We start from the raw sequence: 24,088 nt of genomic DNA, 5'->3' as shown, positions 1-24,088 counted from the left end.
GCAGCAGCCTATCCGGAGTTTGCGCCTGAGTGACTCCGCCTTAGCTCCTCCCCGGCGATTGAAATCCCGCCTTCGCCCCCGCCTCTGCCACACTTTACGGCCTCGCACGCCACTTTTGCCGCAGATGGTCCTGCTGCCGCCGCTGCCTCAGGCTGCTGCCGGTGAGGTGAGGTGAGGTCAGCTGAGGTGTGGTGTTGGGCCGGTAGCGCTGGCGACCGGGTAGAGGTGGAAAGCAGGGCTGCCGCGGGTCGGCGGGGGCGGTGGATCACCTGCTGCTTTGTTTCTTCAGCTCCGGTCCCGTCCGCGCTGCCGCAGGGAGGCCGCCCCGGCGAGCCGAACCAATGCTGGATCTGGAGGTGGTGCCCGAGCGCTCTCTGGGAAATGAGCAATGGGAATTCGCGCTGGGTGAGTATGGGGTTCTCCCTCACGACCCTACTCGCTGATCCTTCCTTCCTTCCTTCCTGGCCCTTCCCACCTTTGGGCTCTGCTCCTTACTCCCCTGCGCCCGCGGCCCTCGGCTCTTTGGAGCTCCAGCCACTGGATGCCCGCTCCGACCGCCCCGACCCGGCAGCGTGCCGCTCTGCCAGGCCCTGACGCCCTTGCATCAGGCCTCGGCGGGGCCCCTCCTGGGGCAGTGCTTCAGTAATAATAACAATAACAATGGCTGACACGCCCCAAACATTGACTCAGGGCCAGGCCCTATTCTCCTCTGCATAATTATCTCAAGTATGCCGCCGGGGTCGCTACTCTTTGTTTGTTTCTATCCCCATTTTAAAGACCAAATAACTAAGAAGTGACTGACACCCTTGAACACCGCCACAGTGGTCTGTCTCCCTTTGCTTTTCTGGGCTGTGGGTAGCCTCTAGGAGAAACCCAGGCACTGTTCCCATCGTCAGATGTCGGGGATCTGGTCAAGGGAGTTAAGGAGAGTTTGTGTGTGTTAAAGGAACTTCTGACTAGCTTCCTTCTCGTTTTTAATGTGGTTGATGTGTGGTGTAATCTAAACCCAGACCTTAGCCGAGAGAGTTAAAGGTTGAATGAAATAGGAGTTCGGGGAAAGTAACATTTAGCTTGTAGAAAATGCAGGTTGGCCATTTTGTGAGTTTTGGCCCATTTTTTCCCTTTCCTCAACGTCACTACCTTTATGTGTACAATCATCTGCATTCGGTAACCCCAGAGGGTGTTTACTTTTATGTTCCAGCACTAGGAAGAGGGGGTGGGGAGTGGGTGTCTGTGCGGTTTGTTTGTGCAGGGCTGAACTTTTGTCACACTAATTTGGGCTACTGGACTGAGTCAGCTGCTCCGTTGGGCTATAGCTTATCCTTGAATCTGGAAGACTTGTGTCTGTGGAGATAGGGTAGTTGAGAAACTGCAGAACAGATTTGCTGGTAGGACTCTGCTGGTGCTCAGTGTCTCCGTGAACTGAACAAGCCTCCTCCGGGTTGTAGGAGCCAGTTTTATTGAGAATTTTCAGTCACCTTCTCGTAACACTCCAGCTTCTTGTGAAGCACCAAGAACTTGATTGAGAGGCTAATAATAATATCTTTGCCGCCAGGCCCATTTGTCATGCTGATGCTGTTTGGCTTCTAGTTAGGAAAGAACCTCCTCTAACCACAGCTTATGCTCATACCAAGACTTCACAGGGCGGAGTGAAAACTGTTAACTATAGCTTCAAACTGCGCTTGATGGTGTGACCAGGTTGTGGATCTCTGTAGTGCAGTCTCTGGGTCAAAAGTAGTGATTAGGATATCATTTGAGATTTCCAAAAAATTGGGTGGGAGAGTAAGGCTTCTTCTGTCAACTGTTGCTTTGATACCTTAACCCCTACTCCTAACTTTGCCAATTTCTAGGAATTAAGGATTTGGGGAGTTCTTTTAGGCTGTCGTAAGTAGCAACCACAAACAGTGAAAAGAGCATTTGTGTACATTGGGCCCAGAATTGAGCTTTGAGTGAAAGCTTATGCAGGGAATGAGCCTTGATGATCATCAGCCTTGATGATTACTTTGTGGGTCCTAAAAATCTGCATTTTGGGGAATTCCCTGGCGGTCCAGTGCTTAGGACTTGACGCTTTCCCTGCCAGGGGCCCAGGTTCAATCCCTGGTCGGGGAACTAAGATCCCACAAGCCGCGCAGCATGACCGAAAAAAAAAATTCGTACTTTGGAATTGTGTCTGCCTGAGAGATGGTGGTCATTTAACTTCCCCAAGCTTTTTATAAAAAAGTAATTTTTCCCTCTTTCTCAATCTTCTTCCCAGCCCTCAACACATTTAAACTGCAGTTGAGGCTGATAGGTAGGGATAGGTCTAGGAAGTGGATCTGTGCTTTAGAATTACATTCTTAGGCTAGACTAAAGTCACCACAACCCTGCAAGGTAACCTCCATTTGCCAGATGAAGAACAGGCTCAGAAAGGCAGAGAGGAGGAAAAGAAGCCTAACAGAGATTTTCTGCTTCTCACTGCTCTGTCCTTCTGAGTATGGGCTCAGCTTTGTCTCCAGGTTTCTTTTTGGAATCTGTGCAAATGCAGATATATCTAGCCCTTGCCATCATCCGCCTGGCACAGTGAGGAGCTGCATCCAGCTTTTTGGCTGCCTTCCTGGCCTTTGTGTACTCTTGGGAGATTAGGAAATGCCAACAACACAGAAACAGGAAAGCCTAGGCAGAGAGGAATCGCTGAGAGTACCACCCGTGGGTTGACCAGTGGTGGAGTAAAGGCAGTGCAAACTTGAAATGTTTTCAATGAGACTTGCAGGGTGTATTGGTATGGAGACATATCTCTAAATTTGTTTTTAAATTAATCTTGAAAAAAATTGGTAACTAACAAGGACCTACTGTATAGCACAGGGAACTCTTCTCAGTACTCTGTAATGACCTATATGAGAAAAGAATCTAAAAAAGAGTGGATATATGTATATGTATAACTGATTCACTTTGCTGTACAGCAGAAACTAGCACAACATTTTATATCAACTATACTCCAATAAAAAAATTTTTAAAAATTAATCTTGAAACTGCCCAAGCAGGGTAGATTTAAAGGGTCACTGGAGAATGGTCTTCTCTGAGATTACCTTGTTCCAGAGAGACTGGGGACTTACTCTATTGAAGGGTCATTCTGTGGACTCTGCTTATAATCATTGAAAATTGAGTAAGAAGTGGTCATAAGCCCTGAAGAGCTTAGTCTAGTGGGAGGGAAGGAGTACAGAAATAGTTCATTTTATTATAATGAGGTAGAGGTTGTATAGGGTGCTGTGGAAGGGGAGAAGAGACTTGACCTGACCTGGGAGTTCAGAGAAGGCTTCCTATTAATCTGTAGGAACCAATACCATTCCTGGAGCCAGTGAGCACCAGGAAGCCCCTGTCAGAAGTCTGCCGCCAGATTTTTCAACTACACTTCCATAGACATAAATCTTCCAGTCAGGTTTTAAAAAAAAAAAAGTGGGAAAGATAGATGGTGTGGGGAGCTACAAGCAATTTGGTATTGTAATTAGAGCATGATGTACTAGTGGAAGAAGATCAGATCCCCAGATTCCCTATTTGTAGTTAGCTGCCTAGGACACTATCAAAAGAGTCTCTGTTCAGTGGAAAAAAGGATGTTAGTAAAGTGTCGTGGGCATGGGTTTAGGAAGAAAGTTTGGAGACTAGATTTGGAGAGATGGGTAAGGAAGAGGAATCTAGAGGTTTCTGGCTTGAGTGACTGTGTTAGAGATATTGAGATCCAGCATACAGAGGAGAGGCCAGATTGAAGAGAAGATTAAAAAGTCACTTTTAATCTGTCAACTCTTTATTTGCCTTTTTTTTTAAGGTTTATTTATTTAGTTAAAATATTTATTTATTTATTTGGCTGCACCAGGTCTTAGTTGTGCCACATGGGATCTTTAGTTGCGGCATGCGGGATCTAGTTCCCTGGCCAGGGATCAAACCTGGGCCCCCTGCATTGGGAGTGTGGAATCTTAACCACTGGATCACCAGGGAAGTCCCTATTTGCCTTTTGATATATACAGAAAACAGATTGAGATGTAAGTCAGAAAGTAGTTGGTTGGGTGAATGAGGGATGGGCAGAAGGAAACACTGCCCATCATAGAGACTTGGGAAAGTTGGAGGAACAGCAGGAAAGAGTGGTATTGATGGAGACAGGATGAGAATTCTCAGAGGGAGAGGGTGGTCCTAAGGGCCTACAGGATCTATGTATTGTACCTAATTGCTTTATTTCACTCATTCAGAGCTCAACAGATACATAGAACCACTTACTGTTGTGTGGTGGGCATGGTGATTGAGTGCTGAGGATACAGCCGTAAGACAGACGTTGCCTCTGTCCTCAAGGAGGCATGTAGGGGAGACTCTTACAGATAAATAAATGGAATGGGAGGCTTCATTAGATAAGGCAGTCAGGGAAGTGAAGTGTGAGCCAAGACCTGAAGAGAAGAACCAGCTGTGGGAAGAACATTTCAGCAGAGTTGAGTTAGTGCAAAAGCCTAAGGTGGGCAAGAGCTTGATGTGTGCTAGGAACAAAGGGAGGCTTGGTGAGCAGTGGAAAGAGTAGAGGAGATGGCCAAGGTCCAGAATATTCAGGGCTGTTAGGTGATGACGTGTTGTTTGGGTTTTATCCCCCTGTAATGCGAAACCACTGGAGGGTTATAAGCAGGCAAATAATGAGTAAGGTGTAGGATGTGTAGAGTTTAGAAGACTGACCATATACTCCACACCCTTTGGGGGGTTAGGTAACTCTTAGAGCTAGAACGGTGCTCGGGTTTCTTTGCCATATACATGGTTGGTTCCCTTTAGAGGCCTTTTGTAGCCTTCCTTTACCAGCAGCTGTGTGACAACTGGTCATTGGTGGCTGCTTTGTCTCCTCCAGGTGGGTTACTCCCTGGAAGCCTCAGGACCCAAAGATTCCAAGGCCAGGAATTTGATGTGGTTAGGTGCAAAAGAACTGTCCCTCAAGAAACTGGTTTGTGCCATGTGGCCTTCTCTTTCTCAGCACCTGAGGTTATCTGTCTTGCCTACATGGATGTTTGCCCATTCCCTCTGGGAGAGACAGCATAGATGCTCCTCCATTTCGGGAATGGCAAAGCTGAATGGTGCATCAACTTGTTCATATTCTCAACAAACATTTAAGTCTCTACTGTGTGCCAGGCTCTATGCTATAGAAGGCTGGGAAGTACCTTAAGGTGTGGTTTCCTCCAGCTTTCTTCAAACTGTAGAATGGACCATTGAATGAAGGCAGGATCAGATCATTGTTTAAATGTAGATGGGTCACACATTTTTTAACCTTCTAATTCTTTGTGTGTGAGCTCTTTTCTGCACATCTCTCCTGGAATCAGAGGTAAACTGATCTTGAATGTGAGCCACTGTGCTGCCCCAAGGTCATATGGTGGTCCTTCTTCCTTTCTCTTATTACCTAGCCCATAATCCTTCAGTCCCACTAAATAAATGTTTATTCAACAGCCACTGTATGGGTCCCCAGTGCTGGGGATCCAGAGAGTGGTGAATAACACAGACACTGTCCTTGCACTCATGAAGCTTTGTTTTTGGATTGTCTCTGTGAGTTTCTTCTTGTTTGAAATATAATGCACTCTGTGAGAACATACTTTTTGCTGTTCCCCATGAGTCCCTGGAATCTTTGAGATGACATTGGGATCTGGATTTCTTAAACTGGGGGCATATGTAAATTTGTTTAAAATGGCCCATGAGTTAAAAAATCAAGTGTTAAGATTTAGAGGATGTTTGTGGGTTGATAAGTGAGAATCCATTGAAATCCTTCATAAAATAAGTTGATTCTGGTAAATGTGTGATTTTTCACTTTTTAAATGAGCCCTTACAAATCATGTGCTCCTGCAGACTAAAAGAGGAGACAGATATCAGAAAGGAAGAGAGGAAGGACCTGCCTAGGTTATATGTAATCATGGCAGAGTGAGAATCAGAACCTTGGCCTCCAGAGTCATGCAGTCAGTGCATTTCTTACTCTGTTCTTTGGTTCCTGCTGACTTGCTTTCTCTAAGCCCTTTGCCTGCTTGGGATCAACATGGAAGTCCCCATTTCCAGGAAGTCTTTTATATTTACTCCCTCCCCTTATACAATCCAGTTATTCCCTTAGTGCTTGCCGTTAACTTTATTCTCTAGCTCTTACTGCTTATTGAACGTTTATTTACTCAATATGTCCATAGACTTTAGTGGCCTCTGCTCCCACCCCAGACTTTACTGCAGGGACTAATGCCTAGTACAGTGATAGATGTCAGTAAATGGATAGCCCAAGTAACCACACAGGTGTCCTTGCTTTATTTCAGGAATGCCTCTGGCTCAGGCAGTAGCCATTCTTCAGAAGCACTGTCGCATCATAAAAAATGTCCAGGTTCTCTACAGTGAACAGGTGAGTGGTGGCTGATTTGTTTACTGAAATAGCATCTCTACTCAGTCACCTCTGGAGGCTGATGCTCTGGGAGATACTGACTGGCAGGGATTCCTAGGTCAATGCATTTGAATGGGAGAGTCTTCAACACTAGTCAGTTACCAAGTACATTTTCTTTGATTCTGAAACTTTTGTGGTTTTGATAATCTAGTGCTGCCAAGCTTAGACGAGCCGTAATAATCAAACTTGGTTTTTTATTATGTTTGACTTACCTACTGGCTCTTAAAAGGGGCTTTTTCAGGCTTCCCTGGTGGCGCAGTGGTTGAGAATCTGCCTGCCAATGCAGGGGACGTGGGTTCGAGCCCTGGTCTGGGAAGATCCCACATGCCGCGGGGCGGCTGGGCCCGTGAGCCACAATTGCTGAGCCTGCGCGTCTGGAGCCTGTGCTCCGCAACAAGAGAGGCAGCGATAGTGAGAGGCCCGCGCACCGCGAGGAGGAGCGGCCCCCGCTTGCCGCAACTAGAGAAAGCCCTCGCACAGAAACGAGACCCAACACAGCCATGAATAGATAAATAAATAAATTTTTTAAAAAGGGGGGGGGCTTTTTCAGTGGGAGGTCACCTCAGGGATTGTCTGGTCTTCTAGGGTGCTTGCCTTCCACTTTCATGTTTGAAGTAGTCTTTTCTGCTTTGTTGATTGCTTTGGTTTGTGTTCAGGATTGTTGCAGTACAGATTTCTAGCTAGCACAGCATCCCAGACTTGAAAAGAAGCAGGTATAGCTCACCCCTTTACTGAGAATGATCTGATATATGGAAATTACAAAACATTGGCTCCAAGTTAATGGACATGTTTTACTTTTTTTTTTTTTTTTTGGTCTGATTTATGGTAGTCTCTATTAATTTGTGCCCAGAATTAACCCCTATAGTATAATGTTATATGTACCTACAAGGACCTTTTCAGTTTCCGGAAAGAGTATACTATATTTTAGGTTAGCACTGGAGCAGAACTTTTTGAACATCAAGATTTCTTTTATTAGGTTTTATAAGTAAAGTTAGAAACATTTTTATAGACCTTTAGAAATAAGATTCTTCTTATCTCTAAAAATGGAATCTCCCTTCTGTTGAACTCACTGGAATCCGTGGTTCTTCTGGACACAGACACTATGGAGCAACCTTTGTGGTGCCCTATGTGTCATAAACCTCAGGGAATAGTTTTGATCCTACACAGGCTATAAGATGTTCTCAGTGCCTTTTCTGAGACCCTTTAAGTACCGAAATGATGATTTTATTTCCATTTGTTTCAATTAGTTTCTGATCCTAAAGCAAATGACAGCTTATTTTTGACATGAAGAATGTTGTGGATTAGAGGTGGGTGAGATTTCTGTGAGGCTTCCCAGTTTGGCTTAGTGTCAGAGTTGAGCCTGTTACCTATACCCAAACATTACATTTCATAGTACTGTACCCCTCTGCCAGCCTAGTGAGGCCCATGTGAGGGGTCCTTCTGAGACAGGGAATGCTTAATCTCCAAGCAAGTGCTTGGATATTCTTGTGCCTACCACAAAACACAGGACTTGGGCAGAGGTTCGTGGAGCCACAATGCCAAAATGGTTTCTCATTTATTAAGTGGAGGATGGTGACTTCCTCTTTTTTGCACTCAGATCATCCCTAACCTTATCTGACTTTCAGTGTTAGACCATGAGGGACTTACTCATGACAAGTAGCAGCCATCAAAACAGGGATAATGGGCTTACTTCTTGAGCTTATAGCCACCTGTACATTTAGTTAAATCAGATTTAAGCACCCAAGATTAGATACATTTGAAAGTAGGCTTTAAACTTTCTTAACCAATTATTTAAAATGAAGTTTATTTCATATATCACTACCTTGTTGTCTGTCATTCCAGTCTTTGGGTACAAATAGTAGTTTTAGCATTAATTAAGCTAATTTCCCCCAGTGTCTTCTAAGCAGCTGGAATCATAGGATTTTTTGGATTTTTTTGTTTGTTCTATTTATTTATTTGTTTATTTATTTATTTATTTTTGGCTGCATTGGGTCTTCGTTGCTGCTTGCGGGGCTTTTCTCTAGTTACGGCGAGCAGGGACTACTCTTCATTGCGGTGGCTTCTCTTGTTGCGGAGCACAGGCTCTAGGTGTGGGGGCTTCAGTAGTTGTGGCACACAGACTCAGTAGTTGTGGCTCACAGGCTTAATTGTTCCACGGCATGTGGGATCTTCCCGGACCAGGGCTCAAAACTGTGTCTCCTGTATAGGCAGGTGGATTCCCAACCACTGCGCCACCAGGGAAGCCCCCGGAATCATAGGTTTTTAAATCCAAACCTTGGTTCAGATCTATGCTTTTCCCCATTTCTTGGTTGTCCGACTGTAGCAAGTTAATAACCCGACTGGTTCTCCTTCTGTAAAGTGGATATGGTTTCCTTATAATAGAATAAGCTTTTGATGAGGATCAAGAGGAAATAGTCTCTCAGAGCTCTGATATGGTGCTTCTTAAATGTGAGTCCTGTCCTCTTCTGCCCTCCTTCCCTTCCTTTCCCATTTGTCTCTTTGCTTCCCATCATGTGCAGAAAATCATTTGGCCCCATTAAACATTTCAGAAATATCTTGTCTCTAACAAATCACACCTTGGAAATTAAATGTGCATATCAAGTAGGTCCCATCTTTCTTACTGGGAAGAGATGTTAACAACTAGCAGAGACAGCTTTACTGAACTATAAAGGACCTGCTTAAACGCCACATAGTACATGTGTATTTTGGTTCTGTAGATATAAAGTACTAATAAAACATTAATTGTGAGGATGATTTACTTGTTTGAAAATTGCTTAGTTATGTCCTGAATTGTAACAATGCCAGGGAAAAAATGATCAGATCTTGGGAGTGTGTAAGAAAATTAAGATACTCCAAGCAAGGATCTTGAAAGATGCTAAAATCTTGCTTCATCCTGCTTACCACCATGGACTAGCCCTTTCAGAAATAGAACTGTGTATTCTGGGTTGAGAATAAGTGACCTAAGGTCAGGGTTCATTATTCCATTATCTTGCTTGAGACCTAATGGTTTTAGACATTCACACAGACCTACTGGAAAATTACAACATTCTTTCTTCTAGTGTTTGCCAGGCATAATGGTGCCACCTGGGCCTGCTGTCTTGTGAAGCTCAGTGGGGTGGAGGGGAGCAGACAATCTGAGCTAATCTCAGAAAGCTCTTTCTAGAGAATTTTTCCAGTAAGGCCCACACCAGCAGTGGCACCTGGCCTTCGAGCCCATATCTCTGTCTCTCGCAAGCATACCTTCATTTACTGGGCCTACCTTGAGAAGCTCTATAAAGAAAATTGTCTAAACCCTTTTGACAGCTGTGTGCCAGTTTCAAGAAGGGGCAGGGTTTTGGATGGTGGTGTTTTTCTTCTACTTCTGGGCAGCCTGGTTCAGGTGTATGGAGAGTCTTCAGACTTTGAATTGATTGCATTGGCACAGAAGCAGGCAGGTGGGGCAGACTCTAGGAAAGAGTACTGTATGCTGAGTGCTGAGCTTGGTGCTTTCTGATCTACTATCTCTGTCCTCATAACAACCCTGGAGGGGAAGGGGTAATGGTATTCCATGAAGAAACTAGAGCTCAGAGAAGTTTAGAGTCACTTAAGGTCACCAGCTCACCAAGACTCAAGGCTAGCTCTGTCCACTGCTTTGCTGCTGCTCCCCTCCCCCCAGGACTCAGAAGGGGCAAATGTAGAAATATGACTCCTTAGGTATTAGACTTGGGCTTTCCACTTTCTGATAAGGGATGGTGGGGGGAGGGAGGGAGGAGTAAGAGTGTCATCTCATACATAATCAGATCACAAGGTACTTCTTTGTCCTGGAACCTGGCATAAAACAGTCAAAGAATAAAATGTGTTTTCCTGTGGGTGGTACAAACAGCCTGGGAGTGAATGGACATAGGTTCAGCTGACATGCATTGACCATTACTTGCTGAGTTTGGATCCTGGCGAGGCCTTTTACAAGGCTTTTATTCCTCATCAACTACTCTGTAGGTTTGACAGCAGTAAACCCATGCTACAAATGTGGACCTGGGACCCTCGAAAGAAAATGGCCTGTATACTCACATAATTTTGGCCTTTTCCCCCAGGTAATAACTCAAAGGCTGGAAGTAGAGGACACTGCGTTCACAAACCAGTTTCTGGATTCCAAACCTGTCAGCTGTCTACACTTAGATATTCCCTGTGCACTGCATTTATGTTGTAAGGTTTCAGTGGGTGCTGGTGAGAACACTACATGTTCAGAGTGTGTATTTATTTATTATTTTGGTTTTTTGTAGTCTCCTCTAAGCCATGACCTCATCCTTAACCTGACTCAGGACGGGATCAAACTACTGTTTGATGCTTTCAATCAGAGACTTAAGGTAACTATAAATGGCGACTAAAGTTTCATGTCAGGCTGATTAACGTGTGACGTCGTGGGATGTTTCTGAAACTCATAAGTGGGAGTAGACTTTTGTGGTTTAGAGACAACCACAATATAGGGGACTGAAGCTGTGCCTGTTCCCCTAAAAAGAGAGAAGCTGGGGGTGGATTGGGATGGTTGGAAAGAGGCTGGGAAGGACTCCAGCCCCGGGCTCCAGAGGTGAAGGGGAAAGAGTGTTGAAGATTTGGGAACATGCTGTGGGGAGGGGGCTTTTATGTTGAATAGGAAAATGAGAGGAGCTAAGTATTTGGCATTTATTTTATTTATTTATTTTTGGCTGCGTTGGGTCTTCATTGCTGCGCGCGGGCTTTCTCTAGTTGTGGTGAGTGAGGGCTCTTCTTCGTTGCGGTGCGCGGGCTTCTCATTGCGGTGGCTTCTCTTGTTGGGAGCACAGGCTCTAGGCACGTGGGCTCAGTAGTTGTGGCTCGCGGGCTCTAGAGCACAGGCTCAGTAGTTGTGGTGCAGGGGCTTAGTTGCTCCGCGGCACGTGGGATCTTTCGGGCCAGGGCTCAAACCCGTGTCCCTGCATTGGCAGGCGGATTCTTAACCACTGCGCCACCAGGGAAGTCCGATCCTGAGTCTTTAAAAGCTTACTTAAAATGGGGACTGACTGCAGAATAGGACCAGAAGACTTTAGTAAGGTTTTTATATCTTGTTGTTTTGCTTCATTCTTGGGTCAAACAATAAGACTGGGAATATGAAAAATGGAAACTGTTCTTCCTAAAATGCTGAAGCTTGGATCTTAACACCACCAGCACTGAGTTGATTCTTGAGCCCCTTTAAAAGGAAATGTAAACAAAGAACTTGCTGGTATATAGGGTTGTCTTAATTGGCAGTCAAGTGCAGTTTACTAACACCTGTTTCAGTCCAGGATGTTTTTAATACACTATTTACAAATGCCTGGACATGAAAGGTTAGTCATGTGACATCAGACTCATGCCTCAGAGTCATAAGGTTGAATGTGGCTCAGGGCAGTGGCATGCCAGAGCCATCGTCCTGGTTAGGTTATAGAGTTGCCTTTCCAAAAGGCTTGGAAGACAGAACATGGAAAAATGATCTGTACATGGAATAAGAATTCCTCATTTATGATGGTTTTTCAAAAAGGAAAGTTTGATGTGAACATTCTTATCCCCACAACACCCTTGCCTCCTCTTGTAGGCTCAGTCATCCTGTCTTTACTGACCAGAAGTTCCACACTGGCAAAGGGTAGAAGGTGGTCTTCAATGTGGCTTCATCACGAATTAGGGGAAATTAATCTGGAAACACCTTTACAAAGAGTCACTTGTCTTTAACTTGGTAAATCCACTTTAGGAAACATAACCCAAAAAGATTATGGGGAGGGTAATAATGCCAGATATTTACAGCAGGGCTTTTCATAGTAATGAAAAGCCAGAAGTAACCTAAATAGACAACAGTGGGGGATAGATGGGCAGCCTACCATAGAGTTACAGCATGGTGAGGACAATATTATATATTTAGTGAGCACTTAGTACATGTTAGGCACATGGCTGAGTGCTTCCCATGCATTTCCTAATTTAATCTTAACAAGCCTGTAAGTGGTACTTCTTACCAATGAAATAACAGAGGGACAGAGGATAAGTGGTCTACCTGACACCAAGCTTTTAACCCTATGTTACCAGAGTGCGGTAACTGGCCACTGGGAATAGAAATAGCTTAGGTTTGTTGATGAGTATGGGAAATAGATGTGATAAAAGCTGAAGAAAATAGTGTAAGCATACTATGCAGAAAAGTGAGGAATGGGAAAAGAGATAGAATAGAACCTTCTCTCTGCCTTCTGTGGGGTCCCTATGAAGAAAGAGGGGCTGGGGCCCTGCCTGAGTCTCTGGAAACTGAGGAGTGATCCCTCAGGTGCCCTGGGTTGGTACCAAGTCTGACCTCACCCATCTGCCTGCCCCTCCATCCAAGAGCTTCAGAAGCTGCTTCTCCCCGATGCTATCTCCTGCAGTTTCCCCATCCTCTCACTCCCTGCCTATGAGAGAGCACTATGGAATGATGCTTCACAAGTCACAATCTTTACAGCCACCTGTCTTTTCCTTTCCTATCTTGGCTGCTGCCATGTCTTCTCCTCTGGGGAAATCAAGGTCTTTTCCAGCCCAGAGGGTGGAAAACCATGGACTTCAGATTTCCCCAGCTACTTGTCCCTATGGCCCAGCAAGCTCCATGGGTCAAAATCTGCTTGTTGATTCTGGCAAGGGACCCAGAGTGCTGACTGTCTTGGAGTCCTTCGTGTCACAGGTGCCACGCCATAAGTGTTGGTGTGGGCTGTTGGCAGGTAAATGATAGTGTCACAGTAAGAATATCCTGGAGGCCCACAGGGTGAGCGATGGGCAGCCCTTGGGGGATCGTTGGCCAGCCATAGTGGTAGCACTCAAAGAGGCAGAGTGCTTGCCCCTGCTATACAAGCAGGGATTCTGGCTGAGGGTTGAGGCTTCTGCCAGCATGGGACCCTGGCCTCGGTAAAATGGCATACCAGTTTGGCATAATACACTGCCATGCCCAGGCTTTCTGAAGATAGTGTCATGAATCACAGCTATTCCCCTGCCCTTGCATGACCTCTCTTGGCACCACTTTTCATATTTTTGAACTTCATATTGCCCTTAGCTATCTTCATACCCGGCTGACTCCCTGACATGTGTTGTGTACCTCCTCTGTGCAAACTAATGAGCCAGACCTCAAGGGGCTTAACTCAGTGGTACCAGTGAACAGCATATGCTAATAGCAGTACCAGTGAACAGCAGATACTAATAGTGTAGGAAAGGGCAGATTGAAGTGCTACAACAGCCCAGCAGAGGGAGTGATTCTTAGCAGCAGGTAGGATCAGAATAGCTGCACCTTATAGTTAAGAGGTGCCCAATTTGTGGTTCAGTTATGACTCTCAAAGTTAGGGACAAGTCTGACCAAGAATGAACTGCCTGTTATGTCTCTGTTCCTGTGACAATGCCAGATGCTCCTGTACCCAGTGTCCCACAGCCCTTCCCAGGATGAAGCCCTGATTGTCAGGGCAAACAGACATTGAACCAGCTCTGCTTGTGCTTCTTCAGTGGGGGCCAAACCTCCCAGCTGTAGGAGACCAGATGGTGCTCCAGGCCTCAGCCAGCTATGCTACTGCCTGCCTAGCCCTTGACACCACTGTCATAAAAGACTTCACAATGCTCATTACTTGGCATCGCTAGTGGCTGAGTGTTCAATACCTTTTCCTTTGTCTCATTCCTGAGTTCTTGACATTTCATCTGAGGCTGAACCTTTTGAAACTTCACAAGGGTCCTGAGGTTCTCCAGGTTTGACCAGATGCTCTTCGTTAGGGATATAGCTGAATATTGTCACACTTGACCTAAGCTAATGTAATATGACTTGTTTTCTAGTAGGATAGACCTCCCCCTCCATCCATCTTTTTTTGTTTTTGTAAACCACAGTATTTTGAAGCTATTTTTGAAAGGGACTTGATTTGGGTTTTTATAATGCAGCAAAATATACAATAAAAGGAAGGGGGCTCAGTATCCCCTTTACAGTTTACAGCCTTCACAAACTGCATGAATTTGTTTCTGTGGAGGGTTTCACTGTCCTATAGCGTGGTATGTGCAATCTTTTATGTGACCCAGCAGTAGATGATATCTAAAAACCTGACACACAACATCCATGGACATCTGTTCAACAATCCACTAGAAAGAGGGGTAGGGTGAGTTTATGCTGTGTGTGTGGTATGGGTTTTTCTTCCAGATTTAAAAATAAGAACAGGGGCTTCCCTGGTGGGGCAGTGGTTAAGAATCCGCCTGCCAATGCAGGGGACACGGGTTTGAGCCTTGGTCCAGGAAGATCCCACATGCCACGGAGCAACTAAGCCCGTGCACCACAACTACTGAAGCCCACGCACCTAGACCCCGTGCTCCCCAACAAGGGAAGCACTGCATTGAGAAGCCCGTGCGCCGCAACGAAGAGTAGCCCCCCCTTGCTGCAACTAGAGAAAGCCCGCGTGCAGCAACAAAGACCCAACACAGCCAAAAATAAATAAATACATAAATATATTTATTTATGTATTTATTTGTTTATTTATTTATTTAAAAAAAAAAGAATCCGCCTGCCAGTGCAGGAGACACGGGTTCGAGCCCTGGTCCAGGAAGATCCCACATGCCACAGAGCAACTAAGCCCATGCGCCACAACTACTGAGCCTGCGCTCTAGAGCCCGCGAGCCACAACTACTGAGCCCATGTGCCACAACTACTGAAGCCCGCGTGCCTAGAGCCCGTGCTCCCAACAAGAGAAGCCACCACAATGAGAAGCCTGCGTGCCACAACCAGAGAAAAAGCCTGCGTGCAGCAATGAAGACCCAACACAGTCAAAAATAAAATAAATAAAATAAAATAAATAAATTTATTAAAAATAAAAACGTAATGTGCAGTGCTTCAGGAGAATTTCAACTAGTGATTTTTTTTTTTCTTCACTACTCTATAAATGTCTTTCTAATTAATCTTTTTCAACTGCAGAGCACTAACAGCTCTTAAACATTTGCTTTTTGTTTTTAGGTGATTGAAGTATATGACTTGACTAAAGTAAAGTTAAAATATTGGTAAGTTTTCTCCTGGTATGTGTCGTAGGCTTGGTACACATGAGCTTTATCTACTACCCATATTAAGTTAGTAAAGGATTCCCATCTGCAGCAGTTCTGGGATTACAGCCTGGTGCCATGATTTCCTCGTGCAGCCTCCAAGTCTACTCAGTTTCCTGGGGAAGAGAAGGAAACCTCATTAAGAACACACTGTGTGTGAAACACTTCACATATGTGGCAATTTATTTAATCCCACAACAAAGCAGGACCTCAGCTCAGAGGTCTGTGACTGTCCCCTGGGTCATAGCTGCCCCTCCCTGCACAGCCTCTTTTGGCACCTCTTTATGTGTTCATTACCAACAGAGGTGGGACAAACCAGATACATCTGACTTCAAGGCCTATGCTAAAGAGAATGCCAAAAGGATTGCTATTTGGGGGGCCAAAATCTGCTTTTTAGAATGAAAATGGGATGTATTTGTGCCTGTATGATGCACAAATATTTGAACCTCCTTGTGGTAAGGTGCTGTGCTGGCATCTAGAATATTCCGTTCAGTAAGCTTCCTTAACAGGCTTACCTTCTCGAGGGTGTGTAAGGGATCAGTTCCTGGGCTGACTCAAGCAGTGTTTGCCAGTAGAGAAGTGGATAAAGCAGATGCATAACAGCACTGACCCCTGCAGATTCTGATTGTCTTTTAGTCTTGTTGGGGCCTTCTGTACCTCAAGGTCTGGCTTCTCTTTACCCTCTTAAGAGACAGTGGTGGGTAAGAGTGAGGGTTCTAGAGTCAGGCTTCCCTGAGTTTGAATTATGACTTCTTCATTTTATTACTCTGTGAAATTGGGCAAGTCACTTAACCTCTTTGAGTTCGTTTTCTCGTGAGAGAAATGAAACCAATAATCAGGTTGCTGGGTTAGGAAGATGACATGAGATAATACTGGTAAAGCATATAGCACAGTGCCTGGTTAAAAACAGAGGTTCCAGATGCAAGCTATTATATATAGAATAGATAGACAACAAGGTTCTACTGTATAGCATGGGAAACTATTTTCAGCATCCTGTAATAAACCATAATGGTAAGACTATGAAAAAGAATGTATATATAATTGAATCACTTTGCTGTACAGCAGAAATTAAGACAACATTGTAAATCAACTATACTTCAATAAAATAAATTTTTTAAAAAGCAGAGGTTTTCCATAAGTGATAATTAACTTTTTTAAAAGTATTCTTAACCTTAAACATTTTCCTTAAAGTTGTAAATGATTTATCTTCATGCTCATTATCTGAAATCATATGCCTTTCTTTGCTCCCAAGCCCACCCCCCTCCCAGGTATTTTTCCTTTGCTTGGGATCCATTCCTCCCCATCCACATACCCATTCACCCAATCCATGAATGCTGGTTCTTCTGCTTGTTAGGAAAACAAGCTGCCTCACTTGGCTATACCCTTTTAAGACATTCATCCCTTTTTAAGGAAGTTCCTTTTCAAGCCAAACTACTAGTAGGCATCCTGGGAAAACACATTAACAGTGTCTATTTCTGAGTACTCTTTATCCGAGTCCAAATGCCATGGGGCTGAGGCCGGATTTATTTCCTTCTGAACTGGCCTGGTGGCCACAAATGTCTTGGGAGGTCCTAGAGGACTAATTCTCTGTATCAACCTCAAGAGAATTGACTATTTCTGACCTCATTTATTGTCTCTTATTTAAAAGTTCTATAGTTAAACTTTTATTTTGATATAATATTAGACTCACCCACCTGTGTTTTAAGAGTAACTCTTCCAGCCACCATCTCTAATGATCTGTGAGCCCATCTTGCAAAGCCTGGTATTAAAAAGTATCTCTGTTTTTCAGTGGTGTGCATTTCAATTCTCAAGCCATAGCTCCCACCATTGAGCAGATTGACCAGTCTTTTGGTGCGACCCATCCTGGAGGTAAGCCAAGTCCATTTGATTCCTCTGGTCATCTGTAGCCATGTTCCTGTTGGATTTGGGGATTGGTACTTGGGTGTGCAGGAAAGCTCTTCCCTCTTGCTTTCAGTCTAGTAGGTCAGTTCAGAAATGAGACACAAGGAAGGTGTTGCCAGCCATTACTCCCTGCCAGGCTGGTTTGTGTTCGCAACTTCTGATGCCATTCAACCATGCCATTTTCTTCTCCCCACTCCCACAGTGTACAACTCCGCTGAGCAGCTCTTCCACCTCAACTTCAGAGGACTGTCTTTCTCTTTTCAGCTAGATTCATGGACTGAGGCTCCCAAGTACGAGGTTAGCCTTTCTCTTTCCCTGATATTTATTGCCCCGTGCCCAGGTGATATGGGTCAGCAGAGTACCATTGGAGGAGGCTGGATAGGTGCTCTTTCTTTGGTTTCCTGATCTCTGAGGTCTTCGGAGGCCAATGGGGGGTACAGTGGGGGAAGCTGATAGAACAAAGCCCAGGCTGGCATTCCCAGGAAGAGGGCGCTTCCAACTGAAGAGTGAGGTCGAGCTCACTTTGCAGAGGTAATTCCATGTCGTGTGCTTTAAAACTCCAAATCACCACAGTTTTTCTCAATGGCCTGGAATTTGAGAGAATTCATCCTTAGGCAACAGCATCCTTAGTGTTATGAAATGATAGCTTTTTGTAAGTTTTACATTTTATTAAAGGAGGCATTACTACATTTTCTCCCTGATAAAGGAATGAAAAACTAAGTAAAATTAAAGATGAACTTGCATGATTAGGTGAATTTATTGACCTGGAGACAGGTTGGACTGTGTGCTTTGACCTGGCCAGTTTTTTTTTTTTTTAATATCAAGAGTTTTAATAATCTTGATAAATAAAACAAGCAGACTTCAAAGTTTCTCAGAAACCACAGTCCCATCCTTCTACACTGCAGGTAACCATACCCATTTTTATAGATGAGGAAATAGATACAGAAAATTTGTACCAAGTAAGGCAGTACCAGTAGCAGAGTTCTATCTGAAACTGAGATATTCCTATTCTAAGTTCCTTACTTTCGTGACCTGGCCAGTTCTTGAAGACCATGTGTGTCGGGAAAACGCCAGAGCCTGAGTCGCATGGCCCACAGTGTGCTTTTATTAAAATATTTGTCTTGTGTTTGCAGCCCAATTTTGCCCATGGTCTGGCTTCTCTCCAGATACCCCATGGAGCAACTGTGAAGCGAATGTACATCTACAGTGGAAACAGCCTACAGGATACCAAGTACGTGTAGGGGAGCACAAGCTTCATGCTAAGGCCATGGGCTCCCTGGGAGGGAGGGCAAAGCCTCTGCTCACTGTGCCTTCCCCCAGGGCTCCCGCGATGCCCCTGAGCTGTTTCCTGGGCAATGTGTACGCTGAGAGTGTAGATGTTCTTCGGGATGGAACTGGACCCTCAGGTTTACGACTTCGCCTACTTGCCGCAGGTCAGTTACTGGCTTTGGGGTGGTGGATTCTCCGTTATATCCTTGTTGTGATAGTCTAAAATCCCACGTCCTTAGGATAGTTGGTAGAAGACAAATGGTGCTGATGTTTATGGTTAAGAGTTTTCATTTAAATTTGTGAAGGGACAAGACAGTCTTATTTTGAGCAAATCTTATAAACGGCAGTAAAACTTCTTCCCTCGGCAGGTACATCAGCCTCTGTGTACTTATGTAACTTTGCAGTGGTTTCTACGTCCTGGAGATATATCTTATGGGCTCAGTGTTGTATGTTGTCTCGTTTTCCACCCTTTGTGCTCATTTCTCAGAGTAGACTGGCAAGAGGAGCTTGTTGAATTGTGGTTTAGCCATACCCTGCTCAGTTTTGCTGACTGTGAAAAAAAAGAGTTGCTGCCTTCAGTAGCTGGTCTCTCCAGGATTCACGCCTCATCTTGTGATTTTCTTGTGTGGACAATCTCAACCCCTTCGGACCTTTGGATTATACTTAGTGGTACCGATATCCTCCGGTGTGGAGTTTGCCTCCATAAGGATGGCCTGGGGACTTTGAGCTCCATGACAGGGCTGTGCCTTAATGGAGTTCATATTCTAGCCAGTGTTTGTTTGTAAGCTGGTGTCTTGCATCAGTCTCTGGGGCATCCGTTCTCAACCGTTTAGAATGTGGTATATAAACTGTGAACTCACTCCCCTGAACAATTAGACAGTTCACAGCCTCCAGGTTAGAAATTTCTTTTCTTTTCTTTTTTTTAATAATTAATTATATACATAACTTTTTAAAAAATAAATTTATTTATTTTTTGGCTGCATTGGGTTTTCATTGCTGGACGCAGCCTTTCGCTAGTTGCGGCGATCGGGGGCTACTCTTCATTGCGTTGCACGGGCTTCTCATTGCGGTGGCTTCTCTTGTTGAGGAGCACGGGCTCTAGGCGCACGGGCTTCAGTAGTTGTGGCATGCGGGCTCAGTAGTTGTGGCTCGTGGGCTCAGTAGTTGTGGCTCGTGGGCTCTAGAGTGCAGGCTCAGTAGTTGTGGTGCACAGGCTTAGTTGCTCTGCAGCATGTGGGATCTTCCCGGACCAGGGCTCGAACCCGTGTCCCCTGCATTGGCAGGCGGATTCTTAACCACTGCGCCACCAGGGAAGTCCCAGAAATTTCTTAAAATGTGGTCTTCTAGCCATGGCAGAACACCAGCTACTTAAAGGAGCATTGCACTTGAGCTGTAGTTTTTGAGAGAATTGAGATGTGGTAACAAGGTCAAGCAATTTAGGTCTGTCTTCTCAGGAGGACTGCTGCTTGAAACAGCAGGATGGTCAAGGATGGTGTGATTATCCCAGGTGACAGCAAGAGGAGCCTGTTGAGAGTAGGGGGTCTCAGCCAATTCTGACTGCCACCCTGTACAGGACACTCCTAGCAGTCACATCTCACCGCTTACAGGGTCAGTGGGGAAAACACTTTAAGTCAAGGCATCACTGACTTACTATCCAACCCAGTACTCATTGAGAGTTTCCTTTGGCAAGCAGAAGGGTAGCTTGTCCTGGCCAACCCATTTCTCACATCTTTTTCCTATGGAATGTGGCTACAGTGATGCTTTTAACATGGAAAGTCCATTCAATTGTCTTGATCCCCACAATAATTTATAGGATGACTCATTCCAGGGAATCAGAAACTAAAATAGTCTCCTAAAAAGAACTAAGGGTAATTTTACCTGAGGAGGCTTCAGGTAGAGTGAGACAAGAGAGGAGGCTCACCTGTGAAGGGTGTCTCCCCTGTAGCCCCACCTGGACATTCACAAGTATCTGGTACTTGGAGACATGGGCACACAGTCCAGCTTGACAGGACTTTTGGTGGGTTCCATAGGTCACCCAGGCTTGCCTAAGTGCAGGATTTATAGACAGAGGTTAATGTAGACCGTGGTTTTTCCCAGGACCTAGTTAATTTACACACAGCTGTGTGTGTGTATGTGTCAGGAGTGGGATTTGAAACAGCTCTTATTTTGCCACTCAGCTTATATGTGCTGTGACTTAAGACTCTTGGGTTAGTTGGAGAACTCAGTACCTCTTTGTTTCAGATTTTGGATCCCTGAAGTCTTCTGTATATAACAAATGGATTGTTATACGAGAAAGAGCTTTGTCAGCTATAAAGCCCTGTGTAGAGTAAGGTGATGGTGGTGGTTATCATGGTACCAGGAATTGCAGTCCTTGGATTCTTGGCTTCCTTTTATAATTTTGGGCAAAACACTTTGTCTTCTCATCCACAGAATGGGGGAAATTTTACTCTTGGTGTGTCTGTTGCTATTCCACAACCACTTCTGTGTATGTGTGTGTTTAACTAGAACCATTTCTGAAATGTATTAGACAAAGTCAGGGTTGCAAGATTCTTCCCAACAAAGAAACTTCTGGCAAATCAGGTTTTTTTCTTTCTCCCACTTGCCTGGTTTGTCTCTTTTGAGTGTTAGTGGGTCTGGTGTTTGTAGAATTAGGGAGTTAAAAGTTAGTGTGTGCTTTGCTCTTGGCTCTTTTATAGAGTGATCTTCAGGTCCAGTCTCAGGTTGGGGGTTACCATTGAGAAGTACTTCTTTTTTTTTTTTTTAATATATTTTATTTATTATTTTTGGTTGTGTTGGGTCTTCATTGCTGCACGCGGGCTTTCTCTAGTTGCAGTGTGCGGGCTTCTCATTGCGGTGGCTTCTCTTGTTGCGGAGCACAGGCTCTAGAGCGCGGGCTTCAGTAGATGCGGCCCGTGGGCTTAGTAGTTGTGGCTTGTGGGCTCTAGAGTGCAGGCTCAGTAGTTGTGGCTCACGGGCTTAGTTGCTCCGCGGCATGTGGGATCTTCCCGGACCAGGGCTTGAACCCGTGTCCCCTGCATTGGCAGGCAGATTCTTAACCACTGCGCCACCAGGGAAGCCCCGAGAAGTACTTCTTAACGTAAATCCTTGTATCTTGTCAGGACCTAGAAAGTGGCAAGAGATAATAGCACCCATTTATATATTTCCGTAGCACCTGTGCTGCTGTTTATTGTACCACAGTTGTGTGATGGTCTGATTGGAATCTTCATGCCATAAGCTCCAGTGTGGGCAGAGACTGCACCTGTTCTGCTCACCATTGTTTCCTCAGCATCTAGCAAAGTGTCCTAGCCCATGGTGTCAATGACTGAATATTTGCTGAGTCAGTGAATGACTTTTCCAGAGCTCTGTATCACTTTTGTGGGATTGAGTGAATCTCTCGCATTGTTTTGAGTAGATAGTGATCTCTTCTAGCATCTCAAGTCCTGGTGACCTGGTACTTCTGCTTACATGCAGTCTTGCCCCTCAGCCAAACCTGATAATGCAGCGTGCAGCCACTGGCCTCTCTAGGGCTCCCAGGACCCTGGGCTGCAGGGTCACAGGCGCTGACTGGGAACCTGACCACCTGTACCTTGTTCTTTCCAGGTTGTGGACCCGGCTTATTAGCAGATGCCAAGATGCGGGTATTTGAACGCTCAGTGTATTTTGGCGATTCCTGCCAAGATGTTCTTAGCATGCTTGGCTCTCCACACAAGGTCTTCTACAAGTCAGAAGACAAGGTAGGGAAAATGTGTTTATAAAGTGAATAGGTGGTGTCTCTCTCTCTTTTTTTGTCAATCAACTTTAACTTAATATTGAGTAAATGTAAACTGCTGTTTTCCCATAGGACCTGCTCTATTAAAGCTGATGGAAAAGTAAATTGAAAGCTCTTTTCTGACCCCTGTTGGTCAGATTGTTCTGCCTTTCCTTGGAGACCAGGGCGCAGTCTATAGTCAACCAAAGCTGGCTGGGTTGTTCGGCACCATCATGTGGGACTCCCACACTCTTGCTTCCCCAACAGATTAATGTTATACAAGAAACACAATTTGTAGACTCATTTAATCCAAGAATTAAATGTATTAAGGGGTTGGATTTCAATTCATTGTTATTTTTTCCCCAACAGATGAAGATTCATTCTCCTTCTCCTCATAAGCAAGTTCCATCGAAGTGCAATGACTACTTTTTTAACTACTTCACTCTCGGAGTGGTAAGTTGTGATTCCTTAGAGAAGCGTTCCATTTCTGTGGGAGTGTGCAGTGCCCCTGGGCATACCTGTGTGCATACATGCAGCTTTAACCATGCCTGGCTGCAGGAAACCTAGCCCTAGCTGGCTTTACCAGTGTCGTCTTGCATTGGCATTGGTACCCCCAAAGTAGACCTTTCCTGTCACCACCGTTGCTGAGAAACACTGGGTTCTCTGGTATGTCTTGATTTCTTTTCTGAGGGACACATGCTCCACAAGTAGAGGCTGCAGGAGTCATTCAGGTTAAGATGTTTTGGGAACTGCTGTTTTGTAGAGCATAGGACCCTCTTCTGGAGCCAAAAAACAGGCAGACAAAAAAGGCTTAAAGTCTGGGAGTGTGCTTGTGTATTTTTAGGGTATCACCCTAGAGGCATTGCTGCGGCCCTGTGCTCTGGACGTACGGTGCTGAATGGAGCTGTGGCCATCGGTGCTGACAGTCCAGCTGGTAGATGTGTGTGTGAGAGAAATGATAGTGTAAAGAAACTGCACCAGCAGGATAGAGCTCAGAGGGCAGGGCTAGCCTGGATATTGGGTTTTCTAACCGTTCAGCTTTCTAGGGCCTGAGGCCCTGAAGCAGCAAAGAAATGGTATACTCCAGAGAGGGAGAAAGGAGGAGGACTGGGTCTGCCAGTGTGGAAAAGACCAAAGAGGAGCCAGGAGTAGCAGGGGAGAGGCAATGGGATCATAAACTCTTGAGGGTAGGATGGTGGCTGGAGGGAATGGGACTGTTGTAAGCTGAACCTCTTTTTTTTTTTTTTTAATATTTATTTTATTTATTTGGTTGCACCGGGTCTTAGCTGCAGCAGGCAGACTCCTTAGTTGCAGCTCGCCAGCTCCTTTAGTTGCAGCACGTGTGCTCCTTAGTTGGGGCTCACTGGCTCCTTAGTTGTGGCAGGCAGGCTCCTTAGTTGCAGCATGCATGTGAGATCTAGTTCCCTGACCAGGGATCAAACCCGGGCCCCCTGCATTGGGAGCGTGGAGTCTTAACCACTGCGCCACCAGGGAAGTCCCAAGCTGAACCTCTTTTTGAGTTCAAGGGCCAGTGATGATAGGTGTCAGGGAAGATGGAGCGAATGGACCAGCCCTGATGGGACATGGTGTGGCTATTGGTGGATGGCTGGAGTCAGGGGTAACCCTCGGGTCTCAGGCAGAACAGCTGACGGGATGTGAACCTGAGAAGGGTGTGGCAGGGTACGAAGAGGTGTTTGATAGGCAGTGTCAAATCCAGATCTGAGTCCTGGCTAGAG

General features: G+C 45.2%; 1 protein-coding gene across 2 annotated transcripts in view; it reads left to right on the top strand.

The window, feature by feature from the left end:
* Positions 1–222: 222 nt before the first annotated feature.
* The window catches only part of PHAF1 (phagosome assembly factor 1), a 28,505-nt gene continuing 4,639 nt past the window's right edge, over positions 223–24,088 (top strand). Inside the window, exons 1-10 of one of the 2 annotated variants that reach the window (XM_061173610.1) lie at positions 223–405; positions 6,282–6,364; positions 10,663–10,746; positions 15,351–15,394; positions 17,223–17,302; positions 17,538–17,632; positions 18,469–18,566; positions 18,656–18,768; positions 22,205–22,338; positions 22,722–22,805. In XM_061173610.1, the coding sequence (XP_061029593.1) occupies positions 342–405; positions 6,282–6,364; positions 10,663–10,746; positions 15,351–15,394; positions 17,223–17,302; positions 17,538–17,632; positions 18,469–18,566; positions 18,656–18,768; positions 22,205–22,338; positions 22,722–22,805 (879 nt within the window). In that variant the 5' untranslated portion in view covers positions 223–341. The remainder of the gene's footprint in view (positions 406–6,281; positions 6,365–10,662; positions 10,747–15,350; positions 15,395–17,222; positions 17,303–17,537; positions 17,633–18,468; positions 18,567–18,655; positions 18,769–22,204; positions 22,339–22,721; positions 22,806–24,088) is intronic. The other variant, XM_061173611.1, reaches the window with a different exon arrangement.

The sequence above is a fragment of the Eubalaena glacialis genome, chromosome 18 (assembly GCF_028564815.1).
Source record: "Eubalaena glacialis isolate mEubGla1 chromosome 18, mEubGla1.1.hap2.+ XY, whole genome shotgun sequence".
Taxonomy (NCBI): Eukaryota; Metazoa; Chordata; class Mammalia; order Artiodactyla; family Balaenidae; genus Eubalaena; species Eubalaena glacialis.
This window is presented reverse-complemented; position numbering and strand designations above follow the sequence as displayed.